This window comes from Alternaria incomplexa, assembly GCF_024043165.1.
Source record: "Alternaria incomplexa strain BMP 0042 chromosome Unknown scaffold_8, whole genome shotgun sequence".
NCBI classification, from domain to species: domain Eukaryota; kingdom Fungi; phylum Ascomycota; class Dothideomycetes; order Pleosporales; family Pleosporaceae; genus Alternaria; species Alternaria incomplexa.
The window spans coordinates 866,707-880,863 of record NW_026249857.1 but is presented as its reverse complement, the minus strand read 5'-3'; the positions used below and the strand labels follow the sequence as shown (position 1 = coordinate 880,863).

At 55.3% G+C, this 14,157-nt stretch overlaps 4 protein-coding genes across 4 annotated transcripts; 2 read left to right on the top strand and 2 right to left on the bottom strand.

The window, feature by feature from the left end:
• Nucleotides 1-208: 208 nt before the first annotated feature.
• J4E90_006099 (uncharacterized protein) lies at nt 209-2,858 on the top strand (the record flags this gene model as incomplete). The annotated part of the gene is made up of 4 exons (XM_051435648.1): nt 209-290; nt 344-2,299; nt 2,353-2,451; nt 2,500-2,858. The coding sequence occupies 4 exons, from the start codon at nt 209-211 to the stop codon at nt 2,856-2,858; spliced, it is 2,496 nt and encodes an 831-aa protein (XP_051290506.1).
• Nucleotides 2,859-4,045: 1,187 nt separating this feature from the next.
• Nucleotides 4,046-5,317, top strand: J4E90_006098 (uncharacterized protein; the record flags this gene model as incomplete). The annotated part of the gene is made up of 1 exon (XM_051435647.1): nt 4,046-5,317. The coding sequence occupies one exon, from the start codon at nt 4,046-4,048 to the stop codon at nt 5,315-5,317; it is 1,272 nt and encodes a 423-aa protein (XP_051290505.1).
• A 1,811-nt stretch (nt 5,318-7,128) lies between these two features.
• On the bottom strand, nt 7,129-9,757 carry J4E90_006097 (uncharacterized protein; the record flags this gene model as incomplete). Its single annotated transcript, XM_051435646.1, has 3 exons — nt 7,129-8,003; nt 8,207-9,296; nt 9,344-9,757. 3 exons carry the CDS (start codon nt 9,755-9,757, stop codon nt 7,129-7,131), a joined length of 2,379 nt encoding a protein of 792 aa, XP_051290504.1.
• Nucleotides 9,758-10,412: 655 nt separating this feature from the next.
• On the bottom strand, nt 10,413-11,219 carry J4E90_006096 (uncharacterized protein; the record flags this gene model as incomplete). The annotated part of the gene is made up of 2 exons (XM_051435645.1): nt 10,413-10,931; nt 10,992-11,219. The coding sequence occupies 2 exons, from the start codon at nt 11,217-11,219 to the stop codon at nt 10,413-10,415; spliced, it is 747 nt and encodes a 248-aa protein (XP_051290503.1).
• Between the last annotated feature and the right edge of the window lie 2,938 nt (nt 11,220-14,157).

Below are 14,157 nucleotides of genomic sequence, written 5' to 3'. Positions count from 1 at the left end.
CCACATTGAGACTACCAGCCACCATTCCCGCGGCTGCTTGTTCCACACCCATTGTCGCGATGTTATACTGCATCGACTAAATCATCGCCCATCCACCCTAATTTCCCCGGTCCCGTCGCACGTGCGTCGACTTGTCAATTCCGATCGCAACTTGTTCGTCCCGGAATCTCGTTGACGCTCCGCGCCTACCAGACACACGACCGCCGCGATGCCGCAACAACTGCCCAGCAAGGAGGCGACGCTCTTCCGCTCGCTCATCAAATTCTACGAGGGCAAGCTGTACAAGAAGGGTAGGCGCCAATTGCACGTGGACGACGCCGGGCACGACCGCTGACCCCGCCAGGCCTCAAAGCTGCCGAGCAGATCTTGAAGAAATACCCCACCCATGGCGACACCCAGGCCATGAAGGCCCTGATCCTCAACTCCCAGGGCCAGGGCGACGACGCCTTCGCCCTCTGCAAAGAAGCCCTCCGCAACGACATGAAGTCGCACGTCTGCTGGCACGTCTACGGCCTGCTATGGCGATCGGTCAAGAACTACCCCGAGGCAATCAAGTCGTACAAGATGGCCCTGCGCATAGAACCGGCCTCGCTCAACATCCTCCGCGACCTCGCCCTCCTCCAATGCCAAGTCCGCGACTACGATGGATATATTGAGAGCCGGCGGAAGATGATGCAGGAGCGCCCACAACTGCGCCAGAACTGGACGGCATTGGCAGTCGCTTACCATCTGTCAGGCAACTACGCAGAGGCCGAGAATATCCTCAAGACGTACGAAGAGACGCTCAAACAACCCCCCGCCAAGTCGGACCTCGAGCACTCCGAAGCGACCCTCTACAAGAACATGATAATATACGAGTCGGGCGACGTGGAGCGTGCGCTGAACCACTTGGAGGAGGTGGTGCGCGTCAGCCTGGATCGCACCGCTGCGTTGGAACTCAAGGCGAAATACCTTCTCGAGTTGGGACGGAAAGAGGAGGCTGAGAAGGCCTACAGGATTCTTTTGAGCAGGAACAGCGAGTACCGCGCATACTTCGACGGCTTGGAGAAGGCCCTTGGCCTGGACCGGTCCAACGACGCCGACATCGAGAAGCTAAACGAGCTGTACCAGTCTTTTGCCAGCAAGAATCAGCGCAACGATGCTGCGAGGCGGATACCGTTGGACTTCCTTCAGGGCGAGGCTTTCAAGACACAGGCGGATGCCTATCTCCGGGGCAAGCTGAACAAGGGCGTGCCCTCTACCTTCCCCAACATCAAGTCGCTTTACCGCGACGAGGAAAAGAAGGCAGTCATCGAGGAGCTGGTCCTTGGCTATGCTTCCAGCAAGCCGACGAGCGACGAGAGCAACGGCGACAACTCCGACCGTTTCGACGAGGCTGTGCTATACTTCCTGGCCCAGCATTACAACTACGTCCAAAGTCGCGACCTGGAGAAGGCCATGGAGTACATAGACAAGCTGCTCGAGAAGGACCCGAAATCGGTCGATTACAACCAGACAAAGGCTCGGATCTACAAGCACATGGGCGACGTACAAAAGGCCGCGGAAATCCTCGACCAAGCTCGAGAGCTGGAAAAGGGCGATCGATACATCAACACCAAGTGCGCCAAATACCAATTACGGAACAACGAGAACGAAACCGCGCTTAACACTATGAGTAAATTCACTCGCAACGAGACTGTGGGCGGACCTCTTGGTGATCTCCACGATATGCAGTGCATGTGGTATCTGCTTGAAGACGGCGAGGCATACTTGCGACAAGAGAAGCTCGGTCTCGCTCTCAAGCGCTTCACCGCCATTGCAGACATCTTCGATGTGTGGCATGAGGACCAGTTCGACTTCCACAGCTTCTCATTACGGAAGGGCCAGATCCGCGCTTACATCGACATGGTCAGATGGGAAGACCACCTCCGCGACCATCCTTTCTTCACTAGGGCAGCCACTCAGGCAGTCGAACTATACGTACGGCTAGCGGACAACCCAAAGCTATCGAGCTCGGACGAGCTTGACTTTGACAAACTGGATCCTACCGAGCGCAAGAAAGCGCAAAAGAAGGCTAAGAAGGACAGGGAGATGGCCGAGAAGGCGGAGGCCGAGCGCAAAGCTGCTGCTGCCGCGAAAGCGACTGCCAAGGGCGATGACGGCGAGACAAAGAAGGAAGACCAAGATCCAAATGGCGAGAAGCTGCTTCAGACAAAGCAGCCTCTTGAGGACGCACTACGATTCTTGCAGCCCATGCTCGAGCTAGCCCCCAAGAACATTGGAGCTCAGAACGTGGGTTTCGAGGTCTATCTCCGACGAAGTAAGTCACTCAACTGCACATTCCATACGATATGTATGCTAACAGTCATTCAGACAAGTATCTGCTCGCCCTGAAGTGTCTGCAGTCTGCACGGGAGATCGACCCAGAGAACCCCAAGCTGCACGAGCAGAGCGTTCGTTTCCGTCAAGCTAGTAAGTTACATCCAGAATGCCTCGTCACGCTCATCGCTAAGTTAGCAGTCTCCAAACCCGCTGAGCCCCTCTCATCTCAGGCCTCGGAGGTCATCAAGGAGTCCTTCACCACACCACCTGCCGATGCCGACCTCAAAGCCTACAACGATGACTTCCTGAAGAAGCACTCGCAGAGCGCATCCCATCTGCAGTCCGGATACAATGTCCGGTATATCCTCGACAACAGCTCGAAATCCCAGAACGAGCAAGACCTACAGAAGACTTTGGAACTGTCGAGCATTACGATAGAAGAAGCTCAAGCCGGACTCGCGCTACTCACTCAATGGAAGAGCGAACAGAAGGTCAAGGACGACTACAGGGCGAAGGCCGCAGGTCGTTGGAGCTCCGCCACCGTATTCAAGAACTAAGAATTTCTTTTGGTTCGCACGGAACGCTCTTGAGTTGAACGACAGTATACGTTGCCATGAGTTTATGTACTACATCTAGTCCCAGCTTAGGTAGATGACGCGCAGCATATGCATTTGCACGGCGTCTGAAGCGCTACAACAAAAGCAATGAATAGAATCAGTATACGAATATACATCATGAGCGGGTTTCAAATCCAGACACCAGACGGCGATCAACAAGACACCAGGAATTGCGTCACACGCAGGAGCTTCCGGAAAGTAGCTGTTTCCGAATGTTCCATCGGCCAATCACAGGCCCCGCAGTACGAAAACTGCCCTTTGTGGCTAGCGTTAGGTCCCTGTGGGGAAGCGTCACAGCCGCACACCTTACGAAACAATCGGTCTTGCTTTCGATGTCACCTGCACGCTTCAACAGCGTTCTGTGTATCGTGTCAGTAATTTTGCTGCCGTATCTGCGACCTCAACGTGTCGTGGACCTATCTCAAACCCCAGCGGCTTACTGAGAAGGCGCATCTTATTCTACCTCTTTACGCCACCGTATACGCCGTATAGCAGCTGGCTGCAGCGGCCACAAGACATGGCTACGAGACGTTCACACAACAAGACGAGGCTGGGATGCAAGGAGTGTAAGCGAAGACGTATTAAGGTGAGTCGTTCGTATGAGTTTCTTATTGGTTCTTCATGCATACGGGGTTGGTTATGCCCGTTCTGGTGCATCTCGATCACGTTACTTATCCAGCGCCACTGGGTAGCCGAGGACGTCTATCTGAGAGTTATTTTAATGGGCATCAATTTCAAGTGATGCCATGACCAACAGAACGTCTTCTTGGGTTGTGGTAACACAGGACCAAAGAGGTTCCAATACCCTCGCCTACTAAGGATGCCACGGAATCACTGCAAACGAGATCAATTGCCAAATGTTTGGTCTTAGATGATGCTAATTTGAAGTTCAGTGCGACTGCAAGCACCCGTCGTGTGCAAACTGCGACAAGAAAGGCGACACATGCAGCTTTCTCATGCTGGCTCCTTCGTCACGCCTCTCGACAACTTCGACATCACCGACATCAACACAACAGCACATAATATCACCATCACCGATACCAAGCACACCAGAAACTCAGAATACACCGTCATATTCGCCCACCAACCTCATCGCATTTAGTAATGAGATAGCCCTCACAACGCAGATGCCACGCCGAACTGAGATCTTTCTCGACGACATACCACTAGACTTCTCTACAAGCTTAACCGTGTCGCCTTCTCAAGGGGAGTATCAAGGAGGCTACTTCCCCGAGCTCACCATACCGCCTTACCTCCGCTTGGACGATGCCTGGAAAAACATCCGAGAGCTACTTCCGCCATCACTACAAGAAGTCCTATGTCACTACGAGTTTACAACATCTCTCTCACTCGCGAACGATGACCCCGCAAAAGCAGCCTGGCAAACCTATGTTCCTGAGATGGCGCAGAACCACGACTTCCTGACGAATTGCGTACTTTCCGTCGCCTCATTACATCTCGGTCGACTCTACGACCGCAAAGAGGACAAGAGGCGGATGAACGCGTTAGCAGCGGCGCGTATGAATAAAGCTCTAGTGCGATATAGAACAGAGCTTCAAAACATAACGCAAGAGAACGCAGCAGCACTCTTTGCGAGTTCGACATTTACAGCTGTCTATCTCTTCCGTACCTCCGCGATAGACATCGAGAACCTCATAGCTTCGATACCACCAGACACCACCATTCCACCACCAGACATAGCCGACAAAATGCTATCCTGCGCCCTCCGTACAATCTGGGGCCTCCGCGGTCCCCTCACCGTCCTGCTCTCAGGCTGGAACTGGGTCGTAGGAAGTGATCTCCATCCCGTCACAGCCCGAGAATGGTGGCCGCGAACCACCACGCCCGCGACCCCGCGAGCCCTTAACGAAGACGCCCGTCTCGCCGCCATAGAAAACTTATGGACGAACGACAGCGAAACAGACCTAGACCCACAACACCGCGAATACCTCTCAGAAGCCCTCCTCTACCTCCGCCAAAGCTTCAATCTCATAAGCCAACTCACGCTACCTGAACGCTACCCACCCATGACCGCAGTCCCCTACTCCATCGACGACACAACCATCTCCACGCTCAAAGACCGCGGCGCAATCTTCGTCTGGGCGACGCGCATACCCCGCGACTTCCTCACCTTGGTCGAAGCCAAAAACGCACATGCGCTCGTTGTCCTAGCGCACTATGCCGTGTTGCCTGGTAGAGTGCGGAATGTGTGGTGGCTTGAGGGGCTGGGCGCGGATATCGTGACGGCGGTTGCGATGGTACTGGGACGGGAGAAGTGGGGGTTGATTGAGTGGCCTGCGAGGGTTGTGGGACTGGAGCTTGAGAGGGGGGTTGTGGGCGAGAGGAGGAGGGGGAGGGAGGAAGGGGGGTCGTGGGAGATGTGTATGGATGTTATATAAGTTGATGGGTTGACGGTGATGGACTTGGGTGTGAGCATGAGGCATCTGTATATCATCTTGGAGCGGCATCATAGTTGGGTGGCGTGAAGCTTGATGGAGCATTTCATCTGTATATCATTGCCTTAGACAATCGTTAAGATACGGTTCCCACGTCCCTCGAGACGGCGAGACGAGCCATGTTGAGTATCAAACAGAAACAGAGTAAGCACATATAACGAACACGCCACGTAGGTGTTTGCATGTCAAGCTATTGCAGTATCAGCTGCTGTATCTGAGTGAACATACGAACATGAACACTATCTACCCCATCAAAGCCTGTGTCACAACGAAGAATATCCAGCGGAGAAAGACAATGGCGACACGCAAACATATGCCTCCCTCTCCCCCCTCCCATTAAAAGCCCATATACCGCAAACCGAACAAGACCCGAGTAACACGTTACACGAACCCCATCTTCGAAACGAGATAATCATGCAACACCGCCCCAGCATCCATTCCTTCTAGATTGCAACACGCCTTATTTTCATTTCAATACAGGGACATTCAACTTTCTCTCTCTACTGTCAAGATGTGGCGTACATCGCCCACGCCAGGCTCTGCACTGCATGGATCACCACCAACTTCCCACTTCGCGTTCGAGAAACACGCCAGCAAGTTCGTCTCAACGTGACTACTGCACGAAACATACGCCCCTGGGCCCAACACTCCGGCCAGCCAGGCATATGTACGTACATATGCAAAACCCACGCTGCAAGTTCTCATGGCGCAACAAACCGCGTCGAATCGAATCGAATCACCTAACCTCGCCGTCCACGCGCTTCAGCCCCAAGAGCCAGGAGCCGGGGGCCAGGGCAATGTGTACATACATGTACGTGAGAACCTCGCCGTCCACACCATACCATCCATGTACCCGCAACGCAGCTCCGACCAATCGCGCCAACTCCCGCTCTCGTATCCAAAATGCAGGTGCAGTGGGCGAACGAAGACCGTGTATGCGGCCAGAGAAGCGGGCAAGTGTCAAGCCTCCAACTCACGCGGACGGACTTGATCGTGTGGGCAGGCTGAGAAGCCAGATGCGCGATCGAGATCGCGGGTGAGGGAGGCGCCACGAATGCACAGCAGGTTTTGAGGTTCACGAAGGGAAGAAGGCAGATGGGATCTAGATGCGAGGACGCGAGTTGGTGGGAGGTGTGGTGGGTGAATGAGGCGCTGGGGGTGTATGTCAGGTGGATTGATACCATTAGCGACTTATCACGTTTGTGCTATGTTGAGTTATGTCATGGGCCAGGTCCACGCCCACGCTGTGCATCTCGCGTTCGTTGGAATATACGACGACGACGTAGGCGTGGGGCGTGTGCATGGCGAAAAATCCTCATGCTACCTTATTTCCTTTCTTCCTTGAGACGAGACGAGACGAAACGGAGAAGTTCCATCACGCCACGCCACGCAGCTCGAAAGCAGGTTGGCGAGGACGGCTAAAGTGACAGACGGCGACGTTATTCGCTGAAAGATCCCGGTCGGCGGCCCGGCGTCGTAACGTTGACCGGTAGATCTTGTGGCACAGCTTCCCATCCACGCATATGCATCTCGGCTGCATCATTGATTCGCTGCCTGTCGCACACGTCGCGGATACAATTGGAAGGGCAGAATCGGGCGTTAGGCCATGAGGGGTATATTATGCGGTCGCTAAAGGGTATACAGATTGTTGGATATTGGAAATGTGTGTTGATGTGCGGCAAATGCCGTCGGACGCGCACCAACCTTCTAGAAATGCGAAGACGAGAGCAGTGGAACGAGGGGTTGCGGATGCATCACGCTCCGAAACCTAGGCCATGGACAGTCTCATCGTCTCCAAGTGCAAGCCGCACTTCGTCTTCACCAACGCCAAGCCGGACACGGCCTACTCGCTCGCCATGTCGGGCCTCTACGCCTATAATGCCTGCTTCTGCGAGCTCGGTGGCTGCGAGTGCGAGGCCGAGTACTCTTGCTGCCTTGTTGTTCGTTTCCTTCAAGCCAAGATTAGTAGCAACGTCCCTATGCTTCGACGGCGTAGAAGGCTGCATTGCTGCGCCGTTCATCATTTCGCTTCTGTCGTCCTTCTCAGGGGCGAGAATGTAATCGTGCACAGGCAGTAACTGACTCATGAGCCCCAACCGTTTGGCTTCATCGACAACGTCTCCAAGGATCGCTTCGCCAATGCCCGACCTGCGGATCCTTGCCAAGAGGGCCGCAAGGAACACCTTGGACGCCAACGGTAGAGCCCGCAGCGCCTGTTGCAGGGGGCTACTCGTAGCCTCGTTGATTGCCTGTTTGATCGTCGCCATAGTAACTATACCTTTCCGCCCCGCCCGATCTTTGGACCGATGATCCGGATCTCCGGTACCTTTATTTGACCGAGAGTCTTGGAGCTGCTTTGCTTTGTTACCCCGACCGGTCCTACTCGGAGTACCTGGCTGCGCCTCATCGTCCCGGTCCTGCGATATCGTTTCCGCTTCGGCGATTTCCACGGCTCGTCTGCAGATGTCTAACGCGCGTCGCGCATCACCGCTGACAGCTGCTACCTTGCGTGCAGCAAACTGAACGGCGTCAGGGTGCACAATATTGCCAGGTACACCTTCGAGCCGGGACTGGATAATTTGCATCAGTTGGTCATGTGTATAGCCTGGGAAAGTAATGCGCGTTAAACCTAGAAGATGTGTGTTAGCCTCTCGCCAGGAAAATAACGGGCGTACCCGGCGATACAAGTCGCACCGATAACATCAAATTGATACGCAGATCGTTGGGAGACCTCGTCGTCTCCCTCTGATATTGTAGCATATTGAGGAGGGATCGAAACGCCAAACGCGTGGGGCGCGTTCCTGAAGGATCGCTATGCTAGCTGGGACATACCTAGGCGACTGCTGATCTTATTGCTCAACGTTCTCTCTGGCAGATCCATAGTGTTTGCTACGGCGAGGACAATTAACCTGCTGTGCCGCAGGCCAGGCCAGTTGAAGAAGTTGTACATGACAGACTGGTTCTTGGTGACGAGCTGGTCGAGCTCGTCCATGAGGACCACGCAGGGAACCCTGCGCGGGCTGGGAGTGGAGAATTCGCGTTCCAGTAGCTCCAGTGCATGTGACGGACTCACTCGGTCGCCGCGCAGTGCCTGCCAGAGCAGCGAGTATGATTGGTGGGGATCCGTGACCTTCATGCCATTGATCTCAACAAATATGAAATCATCCAACTCTTCGGCTTGGACTGAGGCTTGCAGTTGGGCGACGACCTCTCGCACAGTTGCCGTTTTGCCTGTGCCAGGTGTGCCCGAGATGTAGATGCATGAGCCCGAGCCGTCCGTAATGGCCGCGTCCAAATGACTATACACGGTGGAGAACTCTTCCTCACGACAAGGGAGTGCGGCAGGTACCGAGGAAACATGGAGTTGATTCCGCGCGATCTGGAATGGTGAATTTAGGGCCGAAGGGTCAAGTACACGCGTGCCAAGCGGTGTGAACTCCAATTGCTTCTTGATGACTATCCTCTTGTGCGTTGGAGTAAGGAATTTGCGCGCAGCCGGGCTTTTCCTAGTCGATGTGGGGGTGGTCGCTTCATTAATTTTCCGGCGCTTCCGTGGAGTCTTTGGCAAGTCATCATCGTCCGAGTCAGGGATCACGAACTGGTCCAAGTCGGGCTGCTGATGTTTCTTAGGACGACCGGCAGTTCTCCTAGTGGCTTTTGTCTGAGCCTCCACAAGATCGACCAGCGATCGGATGTCCTTGGCATCGCTGTATACGTCCTCCCATTTGAATTCTGGTGTATATGTGGTCGTGCGCGTGTTGCAGCCTCTCCGGCACACGAAGACCTTGCCATAGTCTTTCGAGGTCTTCTTGACGCCTGCCGGATACAACTCCTGGAAACGTTCCAACGAGTATACCTTGGCAGTGCCGTTGATCGAGGCTAGCGGGTTGTCGTCGAATGCGGCAGATATGTAGAGTTCGTTCTATTGAATGTCAGAGGCATAATTTCGCAAAAGGCCGACGGACTTACGGGAAGAAAATCGGAACGCTTTTTGCTCTGGTTGCGAAGTTCCTTCTCAGAGGAGAACCAGAGGAACTTGGCCATCTTCTCGTCCTCGTCCGGGTCCTCGTGGAAGTCGCAGATGATGCCGACCCATGCCTGGTTGCCCTCTGCCTTGAGCAGCACGGCATCTCCCACTTTGCACCTGAAGCTGCCCATGCGCGCACCGACTATGCGCTTTGCTAGCGGTGTGGGCGCAGCCTTTCTCTTTCTTGGCGAGGCAGTCTGCTCAGGCTGCGCATCGTCGATGCCATTGTTGTCGTAGATCCATTCCCAGGGGTGGTCTTCGTAGCCAAGCTCGTCGTCGGAGTCTTCGCGGAATACTGCGCCGCCCGCGAGATACTGTCGCGCCTTGTCTACACGGGAGCGCTTGATGGGAGCCATGAAAGGGGGTGGTTGTGGTCGCAATTGGGTTTTTGTCGCTGACGTTGGCCACGCGGGAGTGGAAGGCACGACGCGTCGCGACAGGCTTGGCGGAGCGCGCGCGGAAAGAGCTATGATCTCACCGCTCGGGTCACTTTCTTCGCGCAGTCACGACATGCGTCGCATCACCACTGCACATTTCACGCTCATGTCGAATTAATCGCACCGCCTCACAGTTGTTTGCATGTCAAAATATGGTAGAGTGGATAAGGATATTCATTGCTGTATGATCCAACCACAGGCTCGCACTGGCACTGGGGCTACGTATCATGGCGAGCTTCGTCCCAGTCATAATAGAACAGTCTCTGTGAAGAGATGGGAAACGCCAAACTCCAAATGTCCGTGGTCAAGCGAGGGACCTTTGCTAACACGACCAATCGCTGAAATGCAAAACAAGAAAACTATAAACACAGAAGAAAGAGACTGCGTCTCGAGAGAAGAGAAATCAGGGCCCGCGCACCACCGCCGCCTGCTCACATGGAGTAGAGAAGGGGCAGCGGAGGTGTGCGGGGCATGGAGTTGGGCGTCGTCGGGTAGTCGAAAGACAGTGTCTTCTACCGGCGGCTGTCAGCGGCGGCTCGTCGAGGCAGCGGCGGCGAGTGCAAGAGTTGGACGTTCATGCGTAGTAGGGCTGGCGAGTGGGGAGCCTTACTGAGTCTGCGTATGAATGTGGTGGTTGAATCTCGTTTCCGCAAATGGCCGCGTAGCCGACGCCGAAAGGGCTCATCTCTTCGTCGCCGTAGTACTCGTTCTTCATGCTGGGCACCAGGCTAGGTAGGCCAGTGGAGTAGGCGGACGAGTGGGGTGGCGGCAGGTAGGTGTAGCTTGACATCTCCGGTGTGAGGGTTGTCGGTATTGTGTGGTAGGGCGAGGTGGAGTACGGCATTGAGTAGGCGACTGCATCTGGCGCTGGGTAGGCCGACGAATACGACGCTACGGAGAAGGGAGGTGGGCTGGTGGAAAGCTGGCGCGTGTACTGGTGCGAGAACATGCCCCGATCCTCGGCAGGCGGGGTGGTGTACGAGGATTCCGAAGACGACGGAGAGGGAAACTCCTGGCGCGGGGATCGCTGTGGTGGCTGCAGCTCGGCAGGCTTCTGCTCAGGTGAAGCTGAGCTCGAGGCAGCACGACGCTCCTGCAACCGGATTAGTATGGCGTTCCGAGCAATACGAGGGTTGGTAGCACAAGAACTTACAAGGTCTTCGAGCCTCTTCTTGAGCTTCTTGCGGTAGTTGCGCTGGGCAATGCGGTTCTGTATCCGCCTGCGCTCAGCAAGATCGGAGATCTTGGTCCAGTCTTCATTGGGGTTTGCCGACGCAGAGAAGGCTGACGAGGTGCCCGAGTATCTGGTGGTAGTGGGCGCCGGTTGGGCATATGGGTAGGCAGCGTGTCGGTGCATGGTGATGTTGGATGTGGGGAGCATTTGCAGGTGAAGGAATGAGGGAGCAAGCAGCAGCAGTGCAGCGGGATGTCTTGTTATCAGTGGGATGAGAGAGGCTCAGTCTGGCAGTCGGGGATGACAGTATATTTATCTCGCCGTCCATGTTGCGTCCGCAGTCGTTCTTGTGGAGCACAGACTGGCTAGTGTTGGTCCCCAGCTTCAGGCCTCTCGCATGCACCCTGGGCTACGCGATGGCCGCTTGAGCATTTCTCAATTTGGTACGATTTGGAGCAACCCTGGCCGGTGTACTTTGACCGACTGCGGTCTTGTAAATTTAGTATGGGCGCTAGCGCAGCATGGCAGCAGGCCAGTGAGGGACGGGCAGACAGGCAGCTGAGGGCACGGAAGCGTCGGGCGCGAGTGTATTGAAACCAAAGCTCCCTAGCGGAGAGCGGTGTCGTCGTCCCATGTCGTCGTCCCATGTCGTCGCGGCGGTTCCCTGTCGCGTCCCCACCAACCCTGCTACCCTGGCTCCTGGCGCAGTGCACATCACAGACAGCCCTATGACCCTGGGGCCTGTCGCTGTCGCGGTCGGGGCGTCACTGAACCTCGCGGCGCCGGGTCTGTCATTATCTCCGTCCCTGCGTGCGGCGTGCGTATGCCCTCCCGCATGCGTCGACGTGTTGCGAGCGTCGCTATCATCACGCCTCGGCTCTCGTCCGAGCCTGCGAGCTGCGAGGGTGAATGGGGCGTCCAGCCTCCACAGCGCCGCCCGCACATGGGGGCCAAAAGGCGACGAACGCAAACGTCTTGCTGTCTGTCTGCTGCGTGGGTAAATTGCGCCTTGACCGGCTCACACCAGATCATCACACTCGTCCAGCCCCCGCCGCCATTGGCTGCTGCCCGCGGCCTCGTCGTGCATGCGCAACCTCTCGACGGCATGCCACACCGCGACACCTCGACGTCGCCGTTCACTAGCCTTCCGACCCCTCCGACTGCTGTCCTGCTGCTCCCGACCTCAACTCCGTCCCTCCGCCGTTGCGCGTGGGAATCAGGAAGCCTGCTGAATGGAGACCATATCCTGCATCCAGCTACCGTCGATGCATTTAGCTGCTTTGTCACGCCGTGCCTAAGTAAAGTACGCTGCCGCAACAGCGCCACCACTCAAAGAGCCCCAAAGGCCCCTTCAGACGAGCGTCGCATTCCACCAGCCCTACGCACTGTCCCATGTTCTTCCGCAGCCGCATCAGCACCTTACTGCAGTGTCGGTGAGGTCTGAGCCAAAAGGCGCATAGCGGCAGTCAGCCCAAAGCTTAGCCATGCCATGTTTCCACCAACGACACTGGAGAAGCCAATCATCATAGGAAATGCGCATCTAGAAACACTGCCAGACACGCCCTGAACCCATTTGCTGTTGGCAGATTGCTCTGCTAGTGTCTTGTTGCCGTTGTTACAACGGCACGCCCTACGCCTGGCGGTCGAGCCTTGTCGGCTTCACGCCTTCTGTAGCTGCGCCTTTACTGAGCCGCCTATGTGACACGTCCCAGAGTATCTTCGATCAGGTAAGGTACAGTTTCAAAGCGCTTCTTCTTGCCTTTCGCCCTGATGTCGTTCCTGAAATTTTGACAAATGTTTGGTACTACATCCTGCTTCTACTCGACATCTGCTGCCACTCTCTCAACAACCACTGCTATATATGGCCTGGGCGAGCCTACTGCAGAGTTTATCTCGTCCAATTGTGCGTGGCGGCTGTAAAGAAACCACCGGTCGTTTCAAAGCTTGGTGGCGCGCTAGCTGCTCAGATCTAAAGGTACACCGTCCCGTTGGTCCTAGAGCCTGCAGTTGGTAAATAGCGACTATCCTCAGCTTGCACTGGGATTAGTCCGCACACGCGATATGGTTGGTGTTATCACTGGTACTACCATTGCATGAAGCATCGAGATTGCGGGGGCCGATTAACGGGGATAGGAGGAGCGAACCGTGTGTACGTTGGTGATCTAGGACTGAGACACACACGCGTTGGCACGCTCGCGCTACCCATCAAAGAGGGAAAAGGGCAGATCGCTATGCCACGTGTGTCGAGACCTCGACCTCAGCTATCGACTATCGCAACTCAGCTGCTCTCCAGGGCTGTTCGCTTCGATGTCGGGTTTCCATATGAGTGGGGCATCAAGTCTGTCTAGACGTCTGTGGAGCTCTTCGCCTCAGACATCGGAACTCATGTCCCCTCGCCCAAGAGACATTCCCCACTTCGCTGTCTGTATTCAACTACAACGCTCAATTAACAGCGTCCAGATAATGGCAAGGGGTATGCTTGTCGACAATGCCACACGAACTGTAAGTGTGTAACGTGGCGTGAGAGACAATTGCATTGTCCACCCTGCTCTCTCATTGGAGATGTCTCAATGAGCTAGATGATACCTTGTCGACTTTGCGGCGCAAGTTGGTGGGATATGCAGACGGTACCTTTTACCCCGACCCCGCGTCAGCAATTCAAACCCAGAACGCAGGCTAACGGGGCCGTTGGCTGCTGCAGTTGTCCACCTACGGCAACACCTGGGCTGAACAAGCCTCTGCGGCAGGAATCAGAGTCCCACGGCCGTGGCACCAGGAGACTCTTCTTTCCTATAGGCCCTTCTTGATGTCCATCAATGTCCCGACAACTCTTATTCTTTGACCCGTTGATTCATGTAGGAAATACGCATGGCCAAGAGGAAGGCTATGAGCAGCTGAGGCGTTGTATTGCGGTATCAGGCATAGTGGCTCGTCTGCTTCGGAATGTCTCCTTGCCCAGCATGGCTGTGTTACGCCTGGTTGGCGGAGATCAACGAAGACGAATCAGTGTTTCGCAGTCCAGCAAGCGTCAAAGAAGCTAGCCAGGTGTGCATTACGCGACATCTTCTTTCGACTCCATCTACCGAGTTGGCCTGTCGCTGTAGCGTAGAGTCAAATGTTTCACACCGTTTGGAGCACTGCCATG